Genomic DNA, 22445 nt, shown 5'->3' with positions numbered 1-22445 from the left:
GAATTTTATCAGAATTTTCTACAGCTCCATCTCCCTTTTCTCGATTTCCCTACGCAAGAAAGTTTTATACTTGAGGACTTCTACAATTTCTCCTTTTAATCCCCCAACCAATATCTGTTATCCTTTGCAACAAACTCATTAATATGACTATGATCACTGATTATTTTTACTTTTTTTTAATTTGTGGAAAAATCAGTATTGATTACTAAGTATATGACACCAGGACCAAACAGCTTTAAAATAACCAGAGCATCAAATTTGATTTTACTTCAGTGACTTGGTAGAGAAAGCATATTTTTAGTAAGTTTATATATTTACCTGGCAACACCTAGCATACCTTTATCCAAAAAGGATAAGCATATTTCTGTGTAACAGTAAAAAAACAATGGCTAGTTTTCTCACAAATTCTAAGATCTTATCTTGAAATTAGTTTTAAGGTGAAGAGTAACTAAAACCTCCCCAGAACTTTGAAGCATCTCAACTAAAGTCTGAACAGATTTCAGTGCCCTACCCACAACCTAACAGTTCTTCAGGTTATTGCTAACAGCAAACACATGCCAGAAACAGACACTTTTCACTCTTCTATCATCTTTCTCCCCAAAGCTAATGGTTGGAAGCAAACATGATTAGATGCAAATATAAATTCAAAATGCAGAACTGTATAATGCGTTGATTGAAACAGTAACTCCCAATATTTAAATAAAAAGACAAACTTAAGTTTTTCCTTTAAAAAGTATCCAAAATGCTTCAATAGATTATAAATATTAAAAGCTTTCAGCCAGCATCTTGGATCATCACGGCTTTTTAGAGCTGGCTCGCTGACAAGAGCAACTTTCCAACTGATGGAGACAAACACCTCTACACATGCATGTGCAGAGGAATCTGTAGATGGCACTGAACCGACATGCTCGGTACTAGCCTGGAATCCCTGAAAGCCTCACACACAGGGCGATTTACCAACTGTTTCATGAGCTCTGACACAGAGACTGCACAAGTCTGGTGGAGCTGCCTTCTCTGGGCCAGTACAACACTGCATATGGCGATGGACACCTTAACTAGCTGGTACCATCATCTGAGCTAAAATTCTTACATGAATGCAGCCATAAAGAATGGTTGTTCATAAACTGAGAGGAGGCTGATTCCAGTCCCTATACATACTTTCATGAACACTAATTGCTTGTCAAAAAAAAATCTGGAATTACGGTAAATTCTGGACAAATTAATTGTAAGAAAAATCTAAAAAAAGGTCCATTAAGGGGCTTTTATGATTATCTGAAGCTTTACTCAAGTTTAAGTGTTTTTAAGTATCAATAAACCTAGAAAGTACCCCAAGCAAATTATTTTTCTTTGGTTCAGCAACAGAGACTGAGATATAACGTAAGACCATAGGCTGGCAGTATTTTTAGATCAATTAAATCAACTCTTTTATCAGTAATACAGATTAAAATAATTAAATTACTTGCCTTCGTAGCTGACAGTCATCCCATGTTTCCGAAAACACCTATCATTTTTTATTAGCTTATTAATGCCTCAAAAATTTCAAACATCTGAAAAACAGTTCTCACCTACTCCTCATTAAGCTGCAATACGAAAAGCCACAAAAACACCTTATTTAGAAGCTAACATTTCCCTCATACTAAAGAAGAAACAGTGAATACAAGCTATTTTTAAAAAATACACTACCAGCTCTACCTAGTAACAGAATTGCAGAACATTATCTTTGTTTCAAATTTCTGAAGAATGCACCTGATGCACGTGTCACATGCAAGAACTTACCAAAACAGAACTCTGCCTTTGGCCTTAGCTTAGTTGCATCGCTAACCTAGTAGGGAAATTAAGATTATAACTATCACTGTGCATACAAAATATACATCAAATATCACAATTTTTTTTCTCTTTCAAGTGGCTAAATTTGAAGATTAGCAGTATAGCACGCTTGTTTGGTATAAAGATATACAGATATAACAAAAAATACTATATAAAATTCAGTTCAAAATGTGCAACCTAAGGTAAGAAGACAGCTTAAGCCATATGTTCCTATTCCTTAAATTTAAGGATTCATTACCAGACAAATGTTGAAATCTGAAAACATAACACTTCTACTTGCATTCTGAAGTTCTACGTCTCAACTGAACGAAAAATTTAAAGACATTCACACTGTCAAGGACATCAGTTGCATTTTGGTTCATTTACATAACAAGAATAATAGCCAAGTTCTTCAAGAGTCTCTAAAAGGTTGCAGTGTTGGGGGAGGAGAGAAGCAGGTGTCCTGTTCTGAGAGGCATTCACATTTTTACATTAGAGAGCACTTTTTGTCAAGGATGGGGGAGAAGGCAGAGTCTCACATCAAAACCTTTTATTTGGCCAGAAACAAAAAGAAATACTATGTAACAAGAAGAATTATGGAAAGTTAGATGGAGCATCAGCACAGGAGGCCCATCTGAGCTGCCTTCAAAGGTGCACGCAGGTGCAAAGGCACAGGTGACCACCCCTGCTCCCAATAAAAGTGAGGTACAAGATTTCAAATTTCTTAAAATGACAACTGTGAGGTTTGGGGTAAAGTAAGCATAGAAGAAGGAAGTTGGGATGGACATAAGCAGGTTTCCACAGACATTTCTGTATTCATAGCCAGCATCAATGATATCTTTCACAAGAATAAAAAAACCAAAACAAACAAGCAAGGTGGGAAGATGCAGTACGACAACAAGAAAAGCAAAGGAAGGTTGAGAAATGAGCAGAAAGTCAATTATTTTTCTCCACTTATTTGTTAATACAGTATCTGCTACAAATTTAACCATGGAGACTTTTTTAATTGACAGTTTTCTTTCAGATGTATTTGGGAGTGAGTGCATACAGAGCATCATGAACTAAGTATTGTCTAGCAATTTTTCTGTTCTATCTATTAAAGATCATTATTACTTGCAAACTATCACACTCCAAGACTTATCTTCCAGTTCATAAATGGCCTGTCTTTTCTCCAAGACTAACTGGAATTCAAATACTCACAGAGAACTGAAACATACAGTTCAGAAATATTAATTCTATGCAGCACAAAGAGCTGCCATGTGAAATCACAAAACAAACCTAGACAGCATGGTAATTAGTCTGTTCTTATTTTAACCTGATACTATTGAAGTGTTTGTAACCACCAAAATTCAGGTGTAGCAGACAAGCAAAAATCTCCCCATGAGGTACATAAGAGGCATTGAAAATTGTGTAAAGTTGAGGCCTTCAGAAGCAGCCCTTGGTGGTTATCAGCAAAAATTTAGCAACAAGTGTCTTACATTATGATCTTACCTTTGAAATATAGGTAAGTTTAATGACTCCAACAGGTGGAGATCCAGAAGGAAGATTCTGAAACAAATCATATGTCACAAAGTGTAACTAGTCTATTCTCATATCACAGTCAGTGTTTACACATAAAAAGCAAATAATTCCACAAACAAAAAGAAAATCCTACGTGTTTTTATAGACAATGCACAATGTATGCTTGAAACAGGATCTAAACTACTTGTTTATTATACACACATCTGTTAATCAACTAAAAACAGAAAGACTGCTAGAAACAATACAAATAGTAATTGTTTCAGAGGTTTATGTATTTTACTAGAGGAAAAAGGATTCTTGCAGGTCTGCATCCAGGAAATCCGGAAAGAATACTTTTTCCTTAACAGATGTTGGCGCCTTATGTATTCTGACCAGGGCAGGCGGAAGGGACAAGAAGTGACATTCATCTATTATGTCAGATACTTCAAAGGCCGTCTCACGTATTTTCAAAAACGGATTGAAAAATCATAGTCTTATCATATAATGTTAAAAGTTATTGCAGGGAAAGGCCATAATACTCCCTAAAGTTGCAGTTAAGCCTAAGTATATTTACAATCCGTAAAGGAGCCATCTGTTGTTTTTACATCCTTGCTTAATACACTAGTCTTAACATTTACATTACTATTCACAATGTAGAAATACAACAGTTAAAAGAACTGAGCATCACAAAAAAATGGTTAACTTTGTTATTAACTGTTTCTGATGAAGAAATAAAATTAGGAAGACTGTTTCAAATAGAATATATACTTTTTTCCATTACAATTTTTCCTTTCAAAACGTCCCTTCATGTCACAGTATTATTCTTCCCACTACAGGCCTCCCTGGAGACCATAAGAATGGCGCTGCATCTGCTTACTGATGATTATTCATTATAGTGCTCTTCATTATTCCGTAGTGCCTTATAACAGCTACATCGCAAAGAGGAGCCTAATGCTACCCACAAAGTCAGAAAGACAGACAAATAATTGGTTTATACTCCATTTGTATTTCAAAGGTAAGAAGTAGGTTAGGTTTACTATAGACTGGTAACACTGAAATTTGATAAAAAGTCTTCCTGTTCTGCCCAAATAAATACATTTAAGTTTTACTTTATCAGAATGATTTTGATCTCAGCATACACCAGTTCTATAATCTTTATATTGTGTGGTGAATGGCAGACTTAAAAACATTTCTTTGAACAGATGAAACGATTTTCACAGATACAACTAGAGCACTTCTATCAGCAACAAAGGGCCCAGTGAAGTTCTGCACACACTTGTAGACTCATCCTATATGAAGAGTTTCATCACTTCAAGGATTAAGAATGGTCTCCACATAGTGGCTCTACAAAAGCTCTGTACTTCTTCAAAACTAAAGCAGCAGTGGAAGAAAATCAAGAAGCTTCAGCTGTCCCCCTGGAAGGCACCCTTTCATTTATGTATGAACTCTAACATTAAAAGATAAGAAAGCCTGAACTAAAAACTTTAAGTGGTGTGCACTGCAAATATCCTTAGTCTTAAAACTGCTGACGAACTGCAATTTCTATGGCATTTCAAGTTTTTGCCCACACGCCCTGGTTATATCACAGGAGAAAGTGAAGAAATGAACTGCTTCATATATCACTCGTCGAGATCAAACGTTTGAAGTCTTATTTCAAGAAATTATTTCTTTTTTCTTCTCAGTGAGAACTTCTGAATGTTTCAGTCACAAGTCACATTCATTGAACTATACATAATTTCTTTTTTTTTTTTGGTTGGTTCCTTTGAACAGTAGACTAATACTGCATTTTAACTGTGGTCTTTCTTGCAGAATGGTACACAAATACTCTTCTGGCAGACAGTTGTCAGCTGACCTAGATACTACAATTTCACTGTCTCTGTACCCAAATCCTAAGCAATTATCCGTTCTCCCCTATGCTAGGAAACACATCGATGCACGTACACTGTAGAAGTAGCTTTTGTATAAAGGGTGCTCTCCATCATAATGGCTTTCACACCCACATACCCTTCACTCCGTTCTGAAACTGCGGGCATCACTAGAAATTGCTTTTCAGTGACTGATTCAGTTGAAGTAACATAACATAAAACTGCTAACTGACCCATGCAATGCAAGGAAAACTACATACTTCCACATAGGGTTAAAGGTGAATTAAAAGACCTTAAATAATGAAACTAGTATGTGATTTGGCTCATCTGGTTTTATTATACAGCACTACCTAGTGCCTGCAGGAAACTGCGATGCACCTTCACGGCATCAGATAGAAAACAAAATAAATATAGCACATCATGATTCAAAACAAAACTAATTTACATGTGGTATCAAATTCAGATTTCTGTCTGATCCCAAATTCTCTTCAATACTTATGATTCCATATATCGGCAATTCACTGACATTCAAGCTGTTTTTAATGTTTTACTACTAGCCGCAATTGATAATTTTTTTTTAACAGAAATATGAATTATGTTTTTTCTTTAAAATATTGCACATATTAGCAAAGAAGAGACACTGATTTACAATTATTTCACTTATGTAACTTCCCCCCCCACCAGCTTTCAGGTCCATAAACTAATATTAAACCCTATTTTTCTTCAGTAAATTTGCTAAAAATCTGAAAAAGTTTACATTTATATAAGCAAGATAACTATTGCCAAGAACATCTCACCTGTGGGTTATCCATGTACCACACCAGACTGTCTTCTCGTGTGTCCAGAATGAAGTACCGCCGCAGAAATTTTCCACTATTCTCATTTTCTTCAATATCTAGGAAACCACAAATGCGATTCTGACGATCCACATAAGGCATTTCTGACCCTGAACATCACACTGAAGGAAAAAAAGCACAGAAGTTAAGCAAAGTTCCTCATTACTAATTTTAAGACTGTTCTGTGCCTACCCATGACATTTTGAGCAGTTTCAACTAGTAGCTTAAAGAAGTTTCTGCAGAAGATGAAGTGAAGCGTAGCTGTTTTCCCCCACTACCACCTCTGAATTTTTAGATAGGTCTTTTTTACTTCTTTGAAGCATCTACCTAGGATATCTAATGCCCTAAGTGCAAAGGTACAAGTGGTAAATAGTAGATGCGCATTAAGATTAGCTTTTACAAGATCACTAAATAATCAAAGATTCTCCTTCACAACTTGCACAAAGTTGAGATAATGCTAGGTTTACACTTCCTTCTTTGACATTGCCTTTCATGGTCAAGAAAGGATCTTTGTCAGCAGCTCTACTGTCCAACGTGATTTTTTCATATTTTGCTTAGGCAAATTCAACAAAAAGGCTTTTAAAAACACTGTTCACATTTTCCTTTTCTCCTACAAAAAGCAGCTTCATGTCTGACAATGTCTAAGAACAGACATTTTTCATCCTTACACATTAAATGGTCAAAATGAAGTTGTACATGCAGCAGCAGAGATGTGAACACACTTGCTAGTCCAAAACCAAAATCCTCAATATCCACGTGGTACTGAGGGTGGCAGGCTTTTTTTATTTTGGGTTTTGGGGTTGCTTGTTTGCTTTTGTTTTGCTTTAAAAAAAATAACTAAGAATCTGTACTGCTGACCACCTACTCCCATTTTGCCTGCTTCACCTTTTACAGCTCAGTCTTACTGTAAGCTATTGCACTTTTTTTTTTTGCTTCCTTTTATTTTACGGGACAGTCATTTTACCTTAAGAGCCAGCCTTGTGAGACCAAAGATAAATTTGCATACTCATCTAAAAATGGCAATAAACCGACATTTAAATATGATAAAAATAAGGTCGATGCCATTCTTTCCCAGAGCAGGAAAGAAACAATACAGTCTTCTTTACATTTTGTTACAGAACTCAGAAATGGTACATATCCAAAATTATTAACATGAGACATAGAAGGCTTAAGCATTTCACATTTTTCATAGCATCTTCCAGATTTCACTGTGTAATATGAAACTTTTGTTTTAATATTTCTTGAAATTGTTTATTATCTCCTTGCTTAAAGTTATTTAAATACAGTCATATACACACACACACAAAAGCAGACACCTGATAACTACCTGTAGCTACCTGTTGATACACCACAGGAAAACATGACATACGGTTAAGCAGATTTTAAAGTGTTTATTTTGGAGAATCAGATGTACAGATAAGCATACATTTATTTCTGTGAAACAGATATACAAATGTGTAGATATATGTTTGTATTTACAGCTGCAATTTTATATGACTAATTAGAACACTAGTCAAATTCTGTTTCAACCACTTTGAGAAAATTTGTTTTTAAAAATCTATTATCATGATTTTGATACCATACTAGAAGAATTTCTAGTAAACAGTTTTAAGTCATTTAACTCAATCTGTAAAATAAATAACCTTTCTTGTGCCCAACACTAAACTGATCCTCTGATGCGAACTCAAGTCTGGTATATTAAGTTTGGCATCAGGGACCAGATCTAACAATCTCAATTCCGGAGTATTTGCAAACAGATGAAGAGATTACAATATCATAGTAATGACAGACTATTAAAAATGTTAGTGGTTTGGCTTTTTTAATATAAGCTATTAAATTCTAAAGTTAAATGCATTTTTATGTATAACAAGGTTAACACACTTTTGTTTGAGATAAAAGACATTTTCTATATAGCTACAAGGACATTAAATGTGTATAAGCCTTCCATTAAGCACTTGATTGATCTGCTTTTCTTTTTAACTCCAAAAGGGAAAAGAGTCTCCATATTTAAGGCGTGTAACAATGGCTTAAATTTTTGAAAGCATAGGTTTGCTCTTCAATAAAAGTAAGAAAATTTACTAAGGTAATCTAAATTTTATCGTATGTTCCTCACAATTTAAGTATCACAGATCCACGACAAGTTCTGTACCAAAGTTATAACTATAACAGCAAAACCAAACACTTGAGCACTCTTAAGACAATGTCATAATCATAACAAACATTCATCCGTAATTCCCATGCTGGCTCTTGGGATCACTTTACACTGAGCAACATCTCACTATAAACACATCTGTAGCTAGGGGCAAGCTTAAAGGTAGCTGTTCTCTAAATTATACCTCTAAACTGGCAAAACCTGGCATCACACATTGCCTTCATTTAAATGAATATAAAAATTGTCATTTACCAGTATTGTCCTAAATTGTGCCAGGTGGTCCCTCAACAAAATATACAGCACTTCCGGGACACCACTGCAGCTTAATATCAACAGTTTATGAAGCCCAGAAAAGCCTTGTGCCTAAAAAAAGCAAATATTGGTGGCTGGTTTCCTGTTTGAGCAGGCTTAAACTGGGTTCTCTGCAGATGTGAAGAAAACGAAACAAGGAAAACTTGTTTTTGAAACAAGATACAAATGATTAAGAATCCCTGAATAGAACCAACTCAATTTTCAAAGCACTTTTTCCCTATAGGAGAATCTATGATTCAAAAAACCTTTTAAGAAAAATGAAAGGGGGATACTAATAATGACCCATTATGAGCATACAATTCGCTAAAGTTGAACCACTCCAATACTTTAGTTTTTGTTTCTAGGGCAAAAGGCAAAATTCAGAAGCTTGCTCCTATTTGCCAATAAACCAATTTTCACAGAAAAAAAATAATTCATAGAGATTTTCTATTTCAAAGTACTACTAGCTAATTCCTAGCCTACAAAATTATACTATTTGCAGTTCCTTTGTCCTCTGATGAAAATACAGGATAAACTATCATTAATTTAAAAACTTAAGTTGTATAACTGCTGTTTTCTTCAGATTAGTTTGAAATTCCTCACAGGATTACTACCATCTACCCAACCGACACTCTTGAAGAATAAGAGAAAAAACTCCCTCTAACTATTATAAAATTGAAATTGAACAGAAAACCATGCAATTGTTTTCTAGTTTTAAAAGTCCACTTCCAGCTTATTACACCTTGGCAAGATTCCACTGTAAATTAATACCAATTCAATTCAGCATTCATTAACAAACCACAATTTGTAGCACACACAAAAAAATCAATTTGTGCCTTTCTTCCAGTTACTAAAGCCACTGAACATACATGACAAAACCACCACTGTGACTCCCTTCCTGGCAACTCTAGACAGACCAAAAAAGCAACGACTGAATTACTACGTTACTTCTAAAGATTCACAAAAGGAACTGCAGAACTCCAACATTAAATCCTCAGAGTAGGAAATCTGGTTGGAAGACCACCAGCCTAACAATTCACCAGAACTTCAACTTAAAAGTGTCATCAGAATACAGATCCTGTCTTACATAGATATGATTTATTTTTCACGAAATGATTATTTCAGGTAATTATAAATCAAAAATCTCCTAGTCTGTGTCTGTTTTACAGCTCTTATTACATGTACACTTTGTTACTTTCTGAAGCAGAACCTGCAGCACAGAACAGCGTAATAACTCTTCTGCCCACTTTCAGAATGAAATATTATAAAAAGATCAGGAGTTCTTAGGAGAAAAAAGCTGAAGACATCAAACCTGTAACAGATTACATACAACTTAATTTTATTTTGCCTTCCTTCCCCGGGGACGGGGGGCAGGCAGGGTAGGGGAGGGAGGAGCCACAGGTCAATGACATAATGCTACTTCAGAAAAAAATCTCCCTGTGGCCCATTTCCTCTTGGTTCTCACCATAATCCACCAGAAGCTAAAATATTTTTGAAAACTCATTTTGTGGCATATATTGACACTCATATGTAAGAATTCAGAAAACTCTCAGCTCCTTAAAATGCCTTCTTGGAAGGCTGTGTTATAATTCAAACAGGAGGTCTTACCTATTTTTGAAATCTTACATCTCTCTTTCCAGTGGCAGTGTACTAATTTAAGTAGGTCCATACCTCATCAGCCCAGCTTCTCTCAGATTTCCCCTCTCACCACTCTTTTCCTCTGGAGTATACTATACACCAACATTCCTCAACATTTATATCACAAACGAAAGGCTGCCTGGCCTCCTGGGCACCACTATAAATAAAAATCACAGATCACCTTCTCCCAGTCTGTAAATGCATGACTGCACAACTAGAACCTACAGAGGCACACAAGCATCTCGTTTTCACCATTTATAACGGACTGCTTAAACTCTCCTACATTCATTTCTATTTTTAGTTTCGCACCAGCACCTGTTCTTGAGTTCACCTTCTTCACAGTTTGGTTGCTGCCTCCCTATCTTCAAGTACAAAGTCCATAGAGGACTATTAAAGTGGCATACAAGGTAACATTTCTACGGCCCAACCTCCTCTTTGGCAGCTAATGCTTGATTTCCACAAGCAGGCATAAACCATGGACTGCTGGCTTAGTAGAGAAAGTGGAACTTTGTATGAATAAAAAGGCCATGCAATAGGCTTTGCACTGTCCACGTGAAAGCTTGATTAAGAAATACAGCAAGCACTGCTCCTTAATACCTTTTAGCTTTATTTCACATGTGTTTTCCCCAAGCTGTGTGTATAATTTTATTATTTTTATTTCTTTAATTTAGTGTAACACTTCTACTTCCTGCTCTATTAGTGTATAGACATTTTGAACTTCGGATTTAACTTACCACAGGAGATGACTCTGGGGTTCTTTTTCTATTAGCTGAGAAGATTAAGAAACATACATTACCTACTTAGTCATCTCTGTGAAATGATGAACAACATCCACAGAACTACACTTGATAAATATAAAATGATGCCATGAGTCATGTCCATCCCTCCTCCCCACCCCCCTTTTTAAGCTCTACTATTTACACTAGGCTCCATCACCACAAAAGGGAAGGTAAGCAGCAGCCCCAGCCATCTCCAGTCTTTCCTGCAGTTCCAGGGCCAGCTTAATTATTGAGTGTTCTTGGCTTTTGCCTAGGCAATTACTATCAGCTTCCTGCTGTAAATCAGCTACTCTCCAGTTGGTCATCTCTTTTACTGGCCATTTACTCCATTTACTGACTCCCAAGGGTACGGGATGAGTTCAGACTGTCCTGCTTATACCTTGAAGAACACAGCAATGAAAGCTTTCCTTCTTGCATACATCCCAGACAACAAAGAGGAGAAGGGGGGGGGGGGGGGGGGGGCAGGAAACCCCAACCCTGAGACAACCAGCTCAGAACAGCCTCTGAAAACAAGGCACATAAATATTCCAGGACAGTTGTCCAAACTTCTTTATTTTCAATCCCTTGAAAACTTTCCAGTATAAGCAGAACAGCATATAGATAATTTAAACTGAGACACAACGTGTCTGGTCATCTTTCACAAAGCCCTTAAAGCCACAATTTCCTAAGTACCCAAAACATGAAAGAAAATCCCTAATCCAGGAGTTGGGAGAGATGACCTGGGGACAATTCTGATGACAACTGAATATAATTTAGGATTGACTGGTTTAAAATGACACACTGAGCTTTTCAATTTCCCAAAGATCTTCAACTGATTCGTTTTTGCTCTGGGGGGCACAACAGACTTTGTACACTTCTGTTTAACAAAGACATGACTTTGATTTGGTAGAAGCATGTGAAACTATTAGTAACATTTTAACTATATCTACAAATGAGAACTGGAAGTCTACAGGACGTGCTACCCCCTAAATTTAGATTCTTTCTCTAAAGTGGTCAAGAAAGAGGAAAAAAGCAGCTGCAAAAGACCCTATTCACCTGGAAGAGAATTACTAAGCATAAGAAGTTGATCTTCAAAATTAAAAAACCTGAAGTAAGTACCAGTAGCATTGACCTCTGCTATCCCTGATCAAACTGTGAGGCATAACAACAAAACATCCCTCTCCCAGTGCCTAATTCAACTTCCAACCAGGCCACAATATAAAAGAATCATAATTTGCACCAATGAATCATCTAACAAAAACAGCAGTCTTATCTTGCACTTAAGTCTTGCTCAGTCGTCATTCTGTCTTCAAAACACATCTCATCTGCTGTTTTCCAGGAAGACTTGTTAAATCAGGGTAAGTCAATTATTCCCTCTTTTCCAGTGTGCCTCAGCAAGTCAAATGAGTATAATTTTATTCCATACTATCTACTACTTAAATGCTACAGCATTAATTCCAGGTGCTTTCAACATCCACATATAACCCATATTCATTAAAAATATACATTTTAAAACAGAAGTCCATCAAAGCATACAGTTTGATATACCTTCTTTCAGTACAGATTGAATCCAGTAAAACCTGCAACACCCCAAGACCCTTGGTATAATAATAATACACCAATGAGAAACAGTTGGCTAAAGCTGAAGTGAGCAACAACTGAGATGAAGTTAACCACAAAAGATGCACACCGTTAATGAATGCAGACCACCGCTTCCCTCCCTGATATGCTGGCAGTTAAGGTTTTTCACAGCTGTGTCCATCTGTCTCCCAGCCCCAGCCCCACTGCTCGCCAGAAAGCCGCAATCGTTCACCACAGACAACATCAATCCACACCCAAGCTCTTCATCTTTAGGCTAAACTGTACTAATGTTACCTTGTCTAGGTAAAAATCTCAGTATGTTTTAGGGGAGGATTTAGTTCTAAGAAAAATAGAAGTTACCTGAATACATCGTCCACTAGCCTATTTCAAATACAGACTCGTACTTCCTCAAAAACTTTTGAAGGAATTTCTTTAAGTGATGTTTCATCCTCTTAATTTAACTCCTTTCCTCCATTTTAAGGTATCTGTAACAGCAGCCAAAGGCTTTGGGATATGATGAAATAAGGAAATGCACTGCACAGGATGCAAAATTCTTCTCTATCACTGATCTCTTAAGACAGCCAAAACAAAAAACCTCACCTATTAATGGTTTTCGCCTAGCTAAAACAAGTATTTTAATTGTCCCTCTAAATGCACTGAGCTAACGCAAATAAAAGGAAGTATCCTGTGCAATGAGGCCATTATAAAGACACTCTGGAAATGTATCTATTAATAACTTATGAGTGATGACTGGCCTAGAAAGCAATAAAGTAAAATAACAAAGTTAAAAGAGACAGTGAAAGAACATGTTCAATAACACAAAGTTTTTACAACAATAAGAATTACAGTCTTCATCACTTCATATTAAGTCTAGGTAAGACAAAGTTACTGAAAATGAGATCTAACCAGAGATAAGTACAATAGAGGAAAACAAAATATAGTTACACTAATTCACTTTGACTTATCTCATACAAGCCTCAAACAAAATTTTTAAAAGCTTATTCATTTCAGTTACAGTCTAGTTAAAATATTTAATAATACAAGTTCAGAGTTGACTATTATTTACAATTATATTTAATGTTATTATGGGTTTCTTCTAATCTTAAATAAAACTCCAAATAGGACAAATTAGGTCCTTGTTCTTGAAAATGCTTACATTAGTCTATAGAAATTATTCCATTCATGACAACTAAATCAAATTAAAAATTAAGCAGGGAATAAATGCATTACTTATGAGGATTACTTACTATTACTAGTTACTCATTAGTAAAAAACCTGTTTCATTTCAATTACTAGTAACTGTTTCATCTAGACCAGCCACTCCAAGAACTCAGATTCCACACACTGCCAGCCATTTCAAATTCAACCCTTCAAATATGAAAGGGCAAGAGTCTCAAAAGTATCCCAATGACTTTGAAGCACAAAGACTATCTCCATCAAACTACAAATCCTGATGAAGCTTATTTGACTTGAAGTTCAATAGAAAAAAGAAGGCGAGGCTCGTTAAAAAAGTTTGCCATTTTTGAGCCAGCGCTGCTGATTCCCACTCTGAGTCCGGGGTACAAACTCACCAGCACAAACAGACCTTCTTCCTGTGAAGTATGCAAAAAACCAAAAGGCCAGCTGGTTAGGAAATTAACAAGTTGAAAAATACCTTCTTCAGTTTTCACAGAGTACTCTTACATTGTTAAAGAAACAGCAGCTTGTACATGAGTGCGTTAAATTAATTTTGAAAGTACTACTGAAAAAAAAAGTCTGCTTCAGTAGCACCAAAATGTGCTGAAAACATTGGGTAGAGGCAAACAGAGGGAAACTTAAAGAAGCGTTGGAGTAAGGAAAAGATTACCTTTTACAACATATCGATCCAAAGGCAAGTTCCAAGTTTGAATGCAAGAATATTCTACTCGGACTAATTCCCTTAAACTGTACATATTTAAGACACTCTAAAGGCAGCTCTGAATAGCTGAATACCTGCAAACTATGATATCACATACGTTTACTAGTAGCACAGCATATTGCAGGCCATCTGAACACAAATTTGAGACAACATTTCATTTTGTCTACAGTGAGTTCAGAACAAAGCAAGCAAAGCATATTTTTTAACACTTGTAGCCAACCTGTGGAGTCTAGCAAGGACCGTAAATAACTGATTTTTCAGTTCATTTAGAGTATCAAATAATGAAAAGAACACTATCAGATGAATATTTGGCATTACCTTTTTTAAAAATATAAAAGGATTTAATGAAACCAAAGCACACAAAGCAAGTATCTAATTATCAAATTTTATTTTATAGATCTAATTTAGCAAATTCAACGCAGAAAAAAAACCCGCAATGGTTCATCTACATTAATACTTCAGGAAAGAAAGAAAAATTGTTGCCATTAAGATTTCACCTCATTTTAATACTGTGGGACTTTACGGTACAGACCATGTTCAGTTCATTGCACAAGCCACTATCCGGGCCAAAATTCCCGCTACTGCAAAGACTAGGTAAGTCCTCCAGAATCTAGCTTACTTACCAATCGTGTTAGTACTGCACAACGATTCACAGCCATTAGGACTAATCTCAGAGCTCTTCAGTAAGCGCAGCTTTAGTAGAAGTTTTTTAGGAAGAATACGGCTTTGTCTCATGTAAGTGAACCAATACTCACTTACAGAACAGATGCCAGCTCCTGTTTACCATCGAGGGAGGAGAAAACTAAGTTTCCATCAAGTGGCAAGGTTTTCAGGTCACTACCTTTCCCCAGACACTTTTTTATACTTCTTAAATGAAGAAAATTACATCCCACTCTGGTATATTTATTAGAAGTCCCAAATGACAGAGAGAGAAAACCTATAAAAGCTTATCTGCAATGATAGGTTTTGTAGCATAGAGCCAGCACACTAACACTTCACTTGAAGCACATACTTCACTATAACTTCTCACACAATTAATTTCCAGCAGCCTTCCTCCTTGGAAGCAAGGCGTGAGCCCAAGGAATTGTCCTCACATCAGGTACAGCCCATGTCTGGTTGCTGACCTTCTTCCTTACCTTTTTTCTTATTTGTGCAATGACACAAATACCAGTTTACTGCACAGCTGTGGTTCTGCACGGACACTGGTGTTTCTCAAAGTGTAAATGACGATGCGTATGGAGAATAACAATGTTCCACCTCCAGAGTAATCCCAACACTACCAGGAAGTCATCAGGCTCCTGGCACTTTGCAGGATTGCTGCCTGACCTACACACTGCGAGACGGAAATACTCCAGAAGAATCACAAGTCCTGTGTATGTGCAACAACATGCCTGAAAATCCTGAACTTACCATGAGTATGCAAAAGACTGGTTTTCAACACACTGTACTGCAGCCTTCCCCCAGGAAGGGAATAAATGGGTCTCCCTAAGAAATCCTGCTCCTCCATCCAAAAATCACGGCACCAGCACAAATGAGCAAGACAGTACAAATAAATGACAGCACCTGAGGTGAACTTGATTTAAGGGAAAAAAAATGTAATGAGAAAAAAAAATATAACCAAAGGCTGAAGTCCTGAAAAAGCAAGAACATTTCTGAGGCAAGAACATAATTTAAGCACTGCTACCGAACTCTGCAGCACCAGTGCACATGCAGACACTGAGTCTGCTAGGTACAGAAATAACTTGCCACATGAATTATTAGTACAGCCTAAGCTTCCATTTGTTATTACAAACCTCCCTAAAGAGTTAACCAATATATTTAACAACACCTTTTGAAGTGCGGTTTTAAGAGGACTGCTCACTCTTACAACAAACCTGACATGTAACTGTTTTAGTGCTTAACAGAAGAACACTTAATTAAGTCAACTAGTCTGAACAAGTTCAAACACATTTTCTTGGACATGGCATGTAAATGTGGTGGGTACCAAAGCACCCATGGAGAGCATACACATCAAAACAATTACATATTAAACTAATGAATTTATCACCTGTTTGTCAGTATAGAGAGACTGTTCCTGGGAGTGCAGACTCTCAACAAAACACATTTGCAAAGCCTAATAATTGCTGTCTAGTCTACATTTTCAGCTTACAGCAATGACAACACCATCTTATGTCTCCACCAGAAGGATTTTAAATCCAAAATACTTTTAGCTCTATAAAGTTATTAAAGACACTGCTCTTCAGCAGTGGCTGCAAATTCTTTTCCCCCTTGGGGGAGCAAGGAGATAGAGAAGCTCTCTTTTCTCAAAGTCTTTCGCATGAAAAGCCAATAAATCAGGCTGGCCTATCATGCCAGCAGAACAAATGAACAAAATTGATAGGTAAAACATTTGGATGTAATGGTTACCTAGAATTAAAAGCATTTTCCAAAGAAGAGAACAGTCGACAGAGGAACAGAGACAGCTTTGCTGTTGTTCCCTGTAACAGAAAGGATCTGCCTGGTTCATTCAGTTATTTTAAGCATTGTTTTTATATTATGTTAAACAAAGCAGTGCAGTGCTCCTTAAAATTTTAAGGACTTGGTTCCTCTGTTTTTAACTGATCCAAGAAATTTCCAGTCAAAACTTCCCCCCCTCCCCCCCACTTATTTTTCTGATTTTACTGCTTCTGCCTGCAGCTTACCCCTAGCTTTTAACTTGGGGGTCTCTTCAAACCTCTCCCTCTAGCACAGTGGAGCTATATGCCTCACATTACTACTGCACCTGAAGACATCAAAACCTGACATACCCTTGTAACACTTCTGCGATGCATAGAGCTGCTACTGCTCTGTAGTTTCAGTATGAGAACGGAGGGACAGAGAAGCAGCTTGTCCCAGGCCACACAGGAAGCTTTTGGCAACACAGTGAGCTGAACCTGTTTCCCAAGTCCCAGAGCAGCAACTTCACCATTGAACCACCTTTCTTCTACATAAAATACCTGAAACTATTCAGATTTTCAAGGCGAAGGCATATGTTCAAACCTGAAAACTGTTTAAACTGTTGAATGCCACAAATGTCTACCAGACCTGCAACTCCCTACTCATGCAGATAACATCTGTTAAAAGTGGCTCATAGAGTTCTGCACCAGAAAGCTTAATAAGTTCCTTCTCCAAGATTAAAGAAACACCTACACATTCTAGATGCTTCTGCAAGTCCCTGGAGGGAGAAAATGCTGCTTAGTACCGAGACAATGAACCAAGCTTCCTTCCTCAACAGCAACAAAACCCTGCTGCTTTACCTAGCGCTAACAGGAAAGTGTTATTTATAAAATTGAGCCATATACAAATACATATCTAAATGTTTCTCAAAGTTAGGCTACAACAGGTATCAAGATGACCTTAGACTTACAAATTTTCAAAGTCCTAATTTGAGAGATCACTAAGAGTAGAAAAAATTTTGAAACAGCTCAGCCATGTCTTCCATTCCTATTCTTTTCAGTCATTCTGTGCATTAAAGTGTAACTTCAAAACCTGAACTTGAGCCATACTTGTTATTCTGACCTCCTCATCAGGCAATTTTTTAAGAGCAACTACATTATTTCTATACATCAGATAAGCTCACTAGAATTTTGTATTTGTTTCTTATATAATTTTATAAAGCATTGAGAGCAACGCTTGTAGCCATGTCTTGTTGCATTTAGGCTCAAACCCAAACGAATATATTTACTGACTGTTGTAGTTCTTGTATCATTTATTTCCTGGTGACACTTTGTAAAAATGTTTTATGCTAAAGCCAGTTACCTAAATTCCCACATTTTGGCACTGAAGCTGCTAACTATCCTGTATTTTCATGCAATTATACAACTGCACAAAGGTTTATTTGGCTCCAAACCCCAGTAAGTATTTTCTAAGAATGTTTCTATAGTTCATAATTATCAGGGAAAAAGAAAACATCTTGCAAGAAAGATACATGCTCTTGTATCACAAGCCATTGTTTAGACAAACACTAACTTACAGCTGGATACAAGAAAGAGCGCACCACAGCATGCAAGGAAACTTCTCACTTCCCAATGCTGCTGGTTTGCTGCATTTTGAAGGAACTACACTTACTATGATAACTGTCATCTTAAATAATTGGGAACATTTAGTAATAAAGACATCGATGGAATTCTAAATCTACTAAAATAGATTAAGAATTTTGCAGGCCTGGCAGTCTGGGCTATATCCAACAGTATGCTGGAGACTGCATTACAAGTAGAGATCTGTTCACATTTCAGTAATGTCCTCAAGTTCTTTCTAATCTGTTACAGTCAATAAAAACTGACTTTTGCACTTCCTCTCTTCTGACATACAGTCAGCCTTTATTATTTCTGCTGATATAGCTCCCTTGTCTTCTGAAATAAACCACTGCTACCTGGAAAAACCAAGACCTTTTCCTGCATTCAGGTCTTTTCCTCATATTCCTGCCTTCCTTACTCCCTATGCGTGTGTCTGTCTTCTGTCACTCAGTTACTACTTCTGAGGAAGAATAAATACAGGGGGAGAGGAGGAGGAAAAGATGCTTCCTATTTTCTTTATACACTGGTTCTTTGTCTACTCTAATTTGTATGAAAGCATCTGCTCCTCTGAAACATTTAAACACTGCAATATACCTGTCAGTGACCTACTGTGCATCTTTTTCTTTATTTCTGCCATTGAAATGCATAGCTATACAATGGAACATAAGGCCAACTGTAGTTAGAAAACACAGAAATAGCTTAAGAAAATAGATTTAATCTTTACAAGTTACTAACTCAAAATTAAATTTTCTACACTAACAAAATAAAATCGTAATGTTTAATAACTGTAAAAAGGACACAAGAGTGTCACACAAAGTTTTACTTTTTATGCAAAGCTGTCTCCAGCAGTCTAATATTCAGTGATATCTAGGATACACGAAAGTATTATGTTTTGAATTATCACTTTCTGCAGCATAAGTGCTCATTTATTCCTGAATTAAAAGGCTTTCCTTCATATATCAACCAGGCTAAGAATCTCTCTCTAGCATGAGAGATTTCAGCCCACTTTTAACACTTACTCATGTGACAAACAGGAAAACAGCACTTCTACACTTCTCTGCTTTACATACCTGACAGTTTTATGTATTGTTACTTGTGTGACTCTCTCAAGTAAAAATATCCAACAGAAGTAGGAGACAAGACTGCAAGGACCTAAAAGGCAAGTCCACTGTTCCAAACCCCCTGTTAAGACTTACTAGAATGCATATTACAGTAAAGACACTTACTAGTGTCCTGTGAATTTATCCAGTGTGAAACCTGAGGAGAACAAGTGATTAAAGAAGTCTTCCTATATGTAATCAGATGTATAGACCTCAAGGACTACTTAATTTGCTTTAAAGTTGCACCTGTAACTCAGCTGTGAAATAAATTATACAAGACTTCATCATACTTCATAAGTACTTTCAAATCAAAACTATTAAAAACCCCATCCTTAAAAGTGCAGTATAGTAAATTAAGACAGAGTAACTCATCATAGAGCAACCAGCCAAAGTTGCCATGCACAGCTCCATCTCGGTAAAGATTGTGTTTGTGCTGTATCATAATGAACACAGCCAAGTATAAAAAGGAAGTGGACAAATCAAAGAAAACACCCAAAAAACCAAACCCTGCTGCACTCAACAGTAAGAAACTATTCCTGGCACCTCATAGGCCCAAACTGCACGATCAAATATGGCTCTGTCTTCCAGTGTCATGTATGGGATTGGGTAACGGGAAAAGAAAAATGTATCTTTACAGACATTAGGGCCTCTTTTAGGAAAGTAAGCAATTTGTCAGAAGGCAACAAAAAGCCGGTATCATTCAGCTTACTACATGCAGGGATGTCTAGTGGTCTCTTTAAAAGTACTATGCTTTTGTAAGAAGGTGAAGCATGGAGAGATCTAGATCTTAAGAATCTAAACCCAAAGTAATTCTCCCTCTCAGCTTTCCTCAAGATAAGCAATACCACTTTGCTCACGCCTAATTCAAAATGCTCAACCTAACAAATAATTGTTTCCTCACTCAAAGATAAACTGTTCTTTTTGCTTGTTTATAAACTAATGTAGTACACTGATTAGTGAAAATTACTTTTTTTTCTGAGAAGGGCCTCAAACCAGGAGCCTGTTCCCCGAAGAGAAATTGTTGTCCTCTTGATGTTCCTTTGCAAATATTTTATGCAATAATATAATACCTTTTATGCATTAGTTACACCTAAGGGGAACTGCACAAGACATACAGTATTTAAGACTGTGTTAAGTCAGTAGCATGTCAAATGCCTATCTGGTATTTTACACGTGCTAAAACCTGCAAATATGACAACATTCGTTATAGTTTAACATTCATTTATAGTCGAGTTATCCATTTAAAGACACTTTGCTTCAGTAAATAACCAGCCCAGGTTACAACTAAGCTAGAACACAACTCAAGAGGTGCAGACTTGCACTGCTAGCAGAGGCAACAGCTTTCCAAAACAGCCCTCTTCAGAACTAGCACCTTCAAAAGCTAGAAACAAACTAGCCACTAAATGTTAGCTGTCCCGATCACACTCAGCTCTCCTGGAAGCTGCAGTTTGAGATCTCAATACCGAACGCGAGCACAGCCGAGAGAGGCCGGCTTGGCAGCCGGGGTGCTCCGGGAGCCCACACCCTCCCAGGCACCATCACTGCAGGGCTCTGCCCAGATAAGATCGCTCCTTCCCATCATGCTCAAAGACCGAAGTTGAGAAGAAGAGAGAGAAGAAAAAAAAAAAATATTACGGGTAATGAGATCATCCTCTTACCTCTGGGGATGTGACAGAGCCCTGACTGCTCTACCAGGGCAATTATGCCACGGCCTCCTATACGCTGCCCCCGAGGTGAAACACGGGGAGAGCCCCCACGCCAAGGAGGCGGCTTCGAGGGAAAACGAAAAGGAAGAAAAGGAGAGGGAGGAGGGAAGGGGAAGGCACGAAGCGGTCACGATCGAGGAGCTACACAAAGACAGGGGCGTCGAGGGAACGGGGCAGTGCCCTGCCCGGTCAAACACCGGGCAAGTACGGCAGGAAGAGCATCAACCAGACGCCTTCCCCACACGGCCAGGCCGGGCCGCCCCGCCGCCTCAGCCCCCCGGCCCCGCCTCAGCGCCCCCGCCCCGGGCCGAGGCACTTACTGGAGTCCAGGGCAGTCCGGGAGCCCCCGTGAGGAGAGCCGGGCCCGCGCAGGGACCCGCCGCCTCCTGCCGCGCTCCCCTCCCGGCCCAGCCCGGCTCGGCTCAGCGCGGCGGGCGGCCCTTTCCCTTCCCGCCCCCTGCTCCCTCCGAAGAAACTTCGCCGCCGCCTCCCGCCGCCACCGACCGCGGCGACACCGCCGAGGCCCCCGCCCCGCCGTGCGCATGCGCCGCGGCCCCACCTCCCCGGGCGGGCCGGCGCCGCGGGGCCTCCTGGGATATGTAGTGCGGCGGGGCAGGCCCCGGCCAGGCGCGGCCCCGCGGCGCAATGGCTGACGGGAGCTGTAGGCCCGGCGGCGAGGCCTGCTGCGGCCCTCAGTTCCGCGGGGCACCGCTTCGCGTCATTTTCTGCAGCTTTGTTTTTTCGAACGCGGAACTGCGCTGGTTTTCATGTTAAATTTAGTGGAGAGGGGCCAGCAGAAAAGGAGTGAACCGTCTGGACGTGTGGAGACTCTTCCCCTACCCTTCCCGCAGGCGGCTTGTTGGTTCAGGTGCTATCTCAGCGCTTTTTGCCATCGGTCACTATGGTCCTAGTGGCCAATAGCAATTTCCACTAATGATATTTAACCAGTTGTAACGGGAAGTTACTTCTAAGCATAATACTAAATTTATACTGAAATACTTAGTGTTTTCTGAAATAGAACTTTTTTTCCTAGCTGAAAGCAGTGATATCTCTAAAAATAGAAATCATTTGAACTCTGCCGTTGCCTGTAAATACATCTTTGTTTCAAGCTGGCATTTAACAATCGTACTTCACAGTGAAACAAAAGCTGTAATCAGAGCACAACAATAAAAGCTGAAGTCAGCCACAAACAATGCCGTACCATTCCCATGGCAACTTTTTCCTATCAAACCCTGGCTAGGTCACACACTCTGCAGCTACACGAGCCAGCTGCTTTTCAAT

At 38.3% G+C, this 22445-nt stretch overlaps 1 protein-coding gene across 7 annotated transcripts in view; it reads right to left on the bottom strand.

The window, feature by feature from the left end:
- PLEKHA1 (pleckstrin homology domain containing A1) overlaps window positions 1–21677 on the bottom strand; it is a 38754-nt gene extending 17077 nt beyond the window's left edge. For 5 of the 7 annotated variants that reach the window (XR_012629736.1, XM_074875468.1, XM_074875466.1 and 2 more), the window contains exons 1-4: window positions 21485–21677; window positions 5969–6129; window positions 3298–3354; window positions 1777–1822 (exon numbers count right to left, since the gene is read on the bottom strand). Coding sequence is in view for 6 of the 7 variants with exons in the window: in XM_074875468.1 (XP_074731569.1) it covers window positions 1777–1822; window positions 3298–3354; window positions 5969–6109 (244 nt within the window). In the remaining variant the exon portion in view is untranslated. Of the gene's footprint in view, window positions 1–1776; window positions 1823–3297; window positions 3355–5968; window positions 6130–21116; window positions 21229–21484 lie in introns of all 7 variants that reach the window. The other 2 variants (XM_074875465.1, XM_074875469.1) reach the window with 2 other exon arrangements.
- Window positions 21678–22445: the final 768 nt, after the last annotated feature.

Source organism: Strix uralensis, chromosome 7 (genome assembly GCF_047716275.1).
Source record: "Strix uralensis isolate ZFMK-TIS-50842 chromosome 7, bStrUra1, whole genome shotgun sequence".
Lineage (NCBI taxonomy): Eukaryota > Metazoa > Chordata > Aves > Strigiformes > Strigidae > Strix > Strix uralensis.
This window is presented reverse-complemented; position numbering and strand designations above follow the sequence as displayed.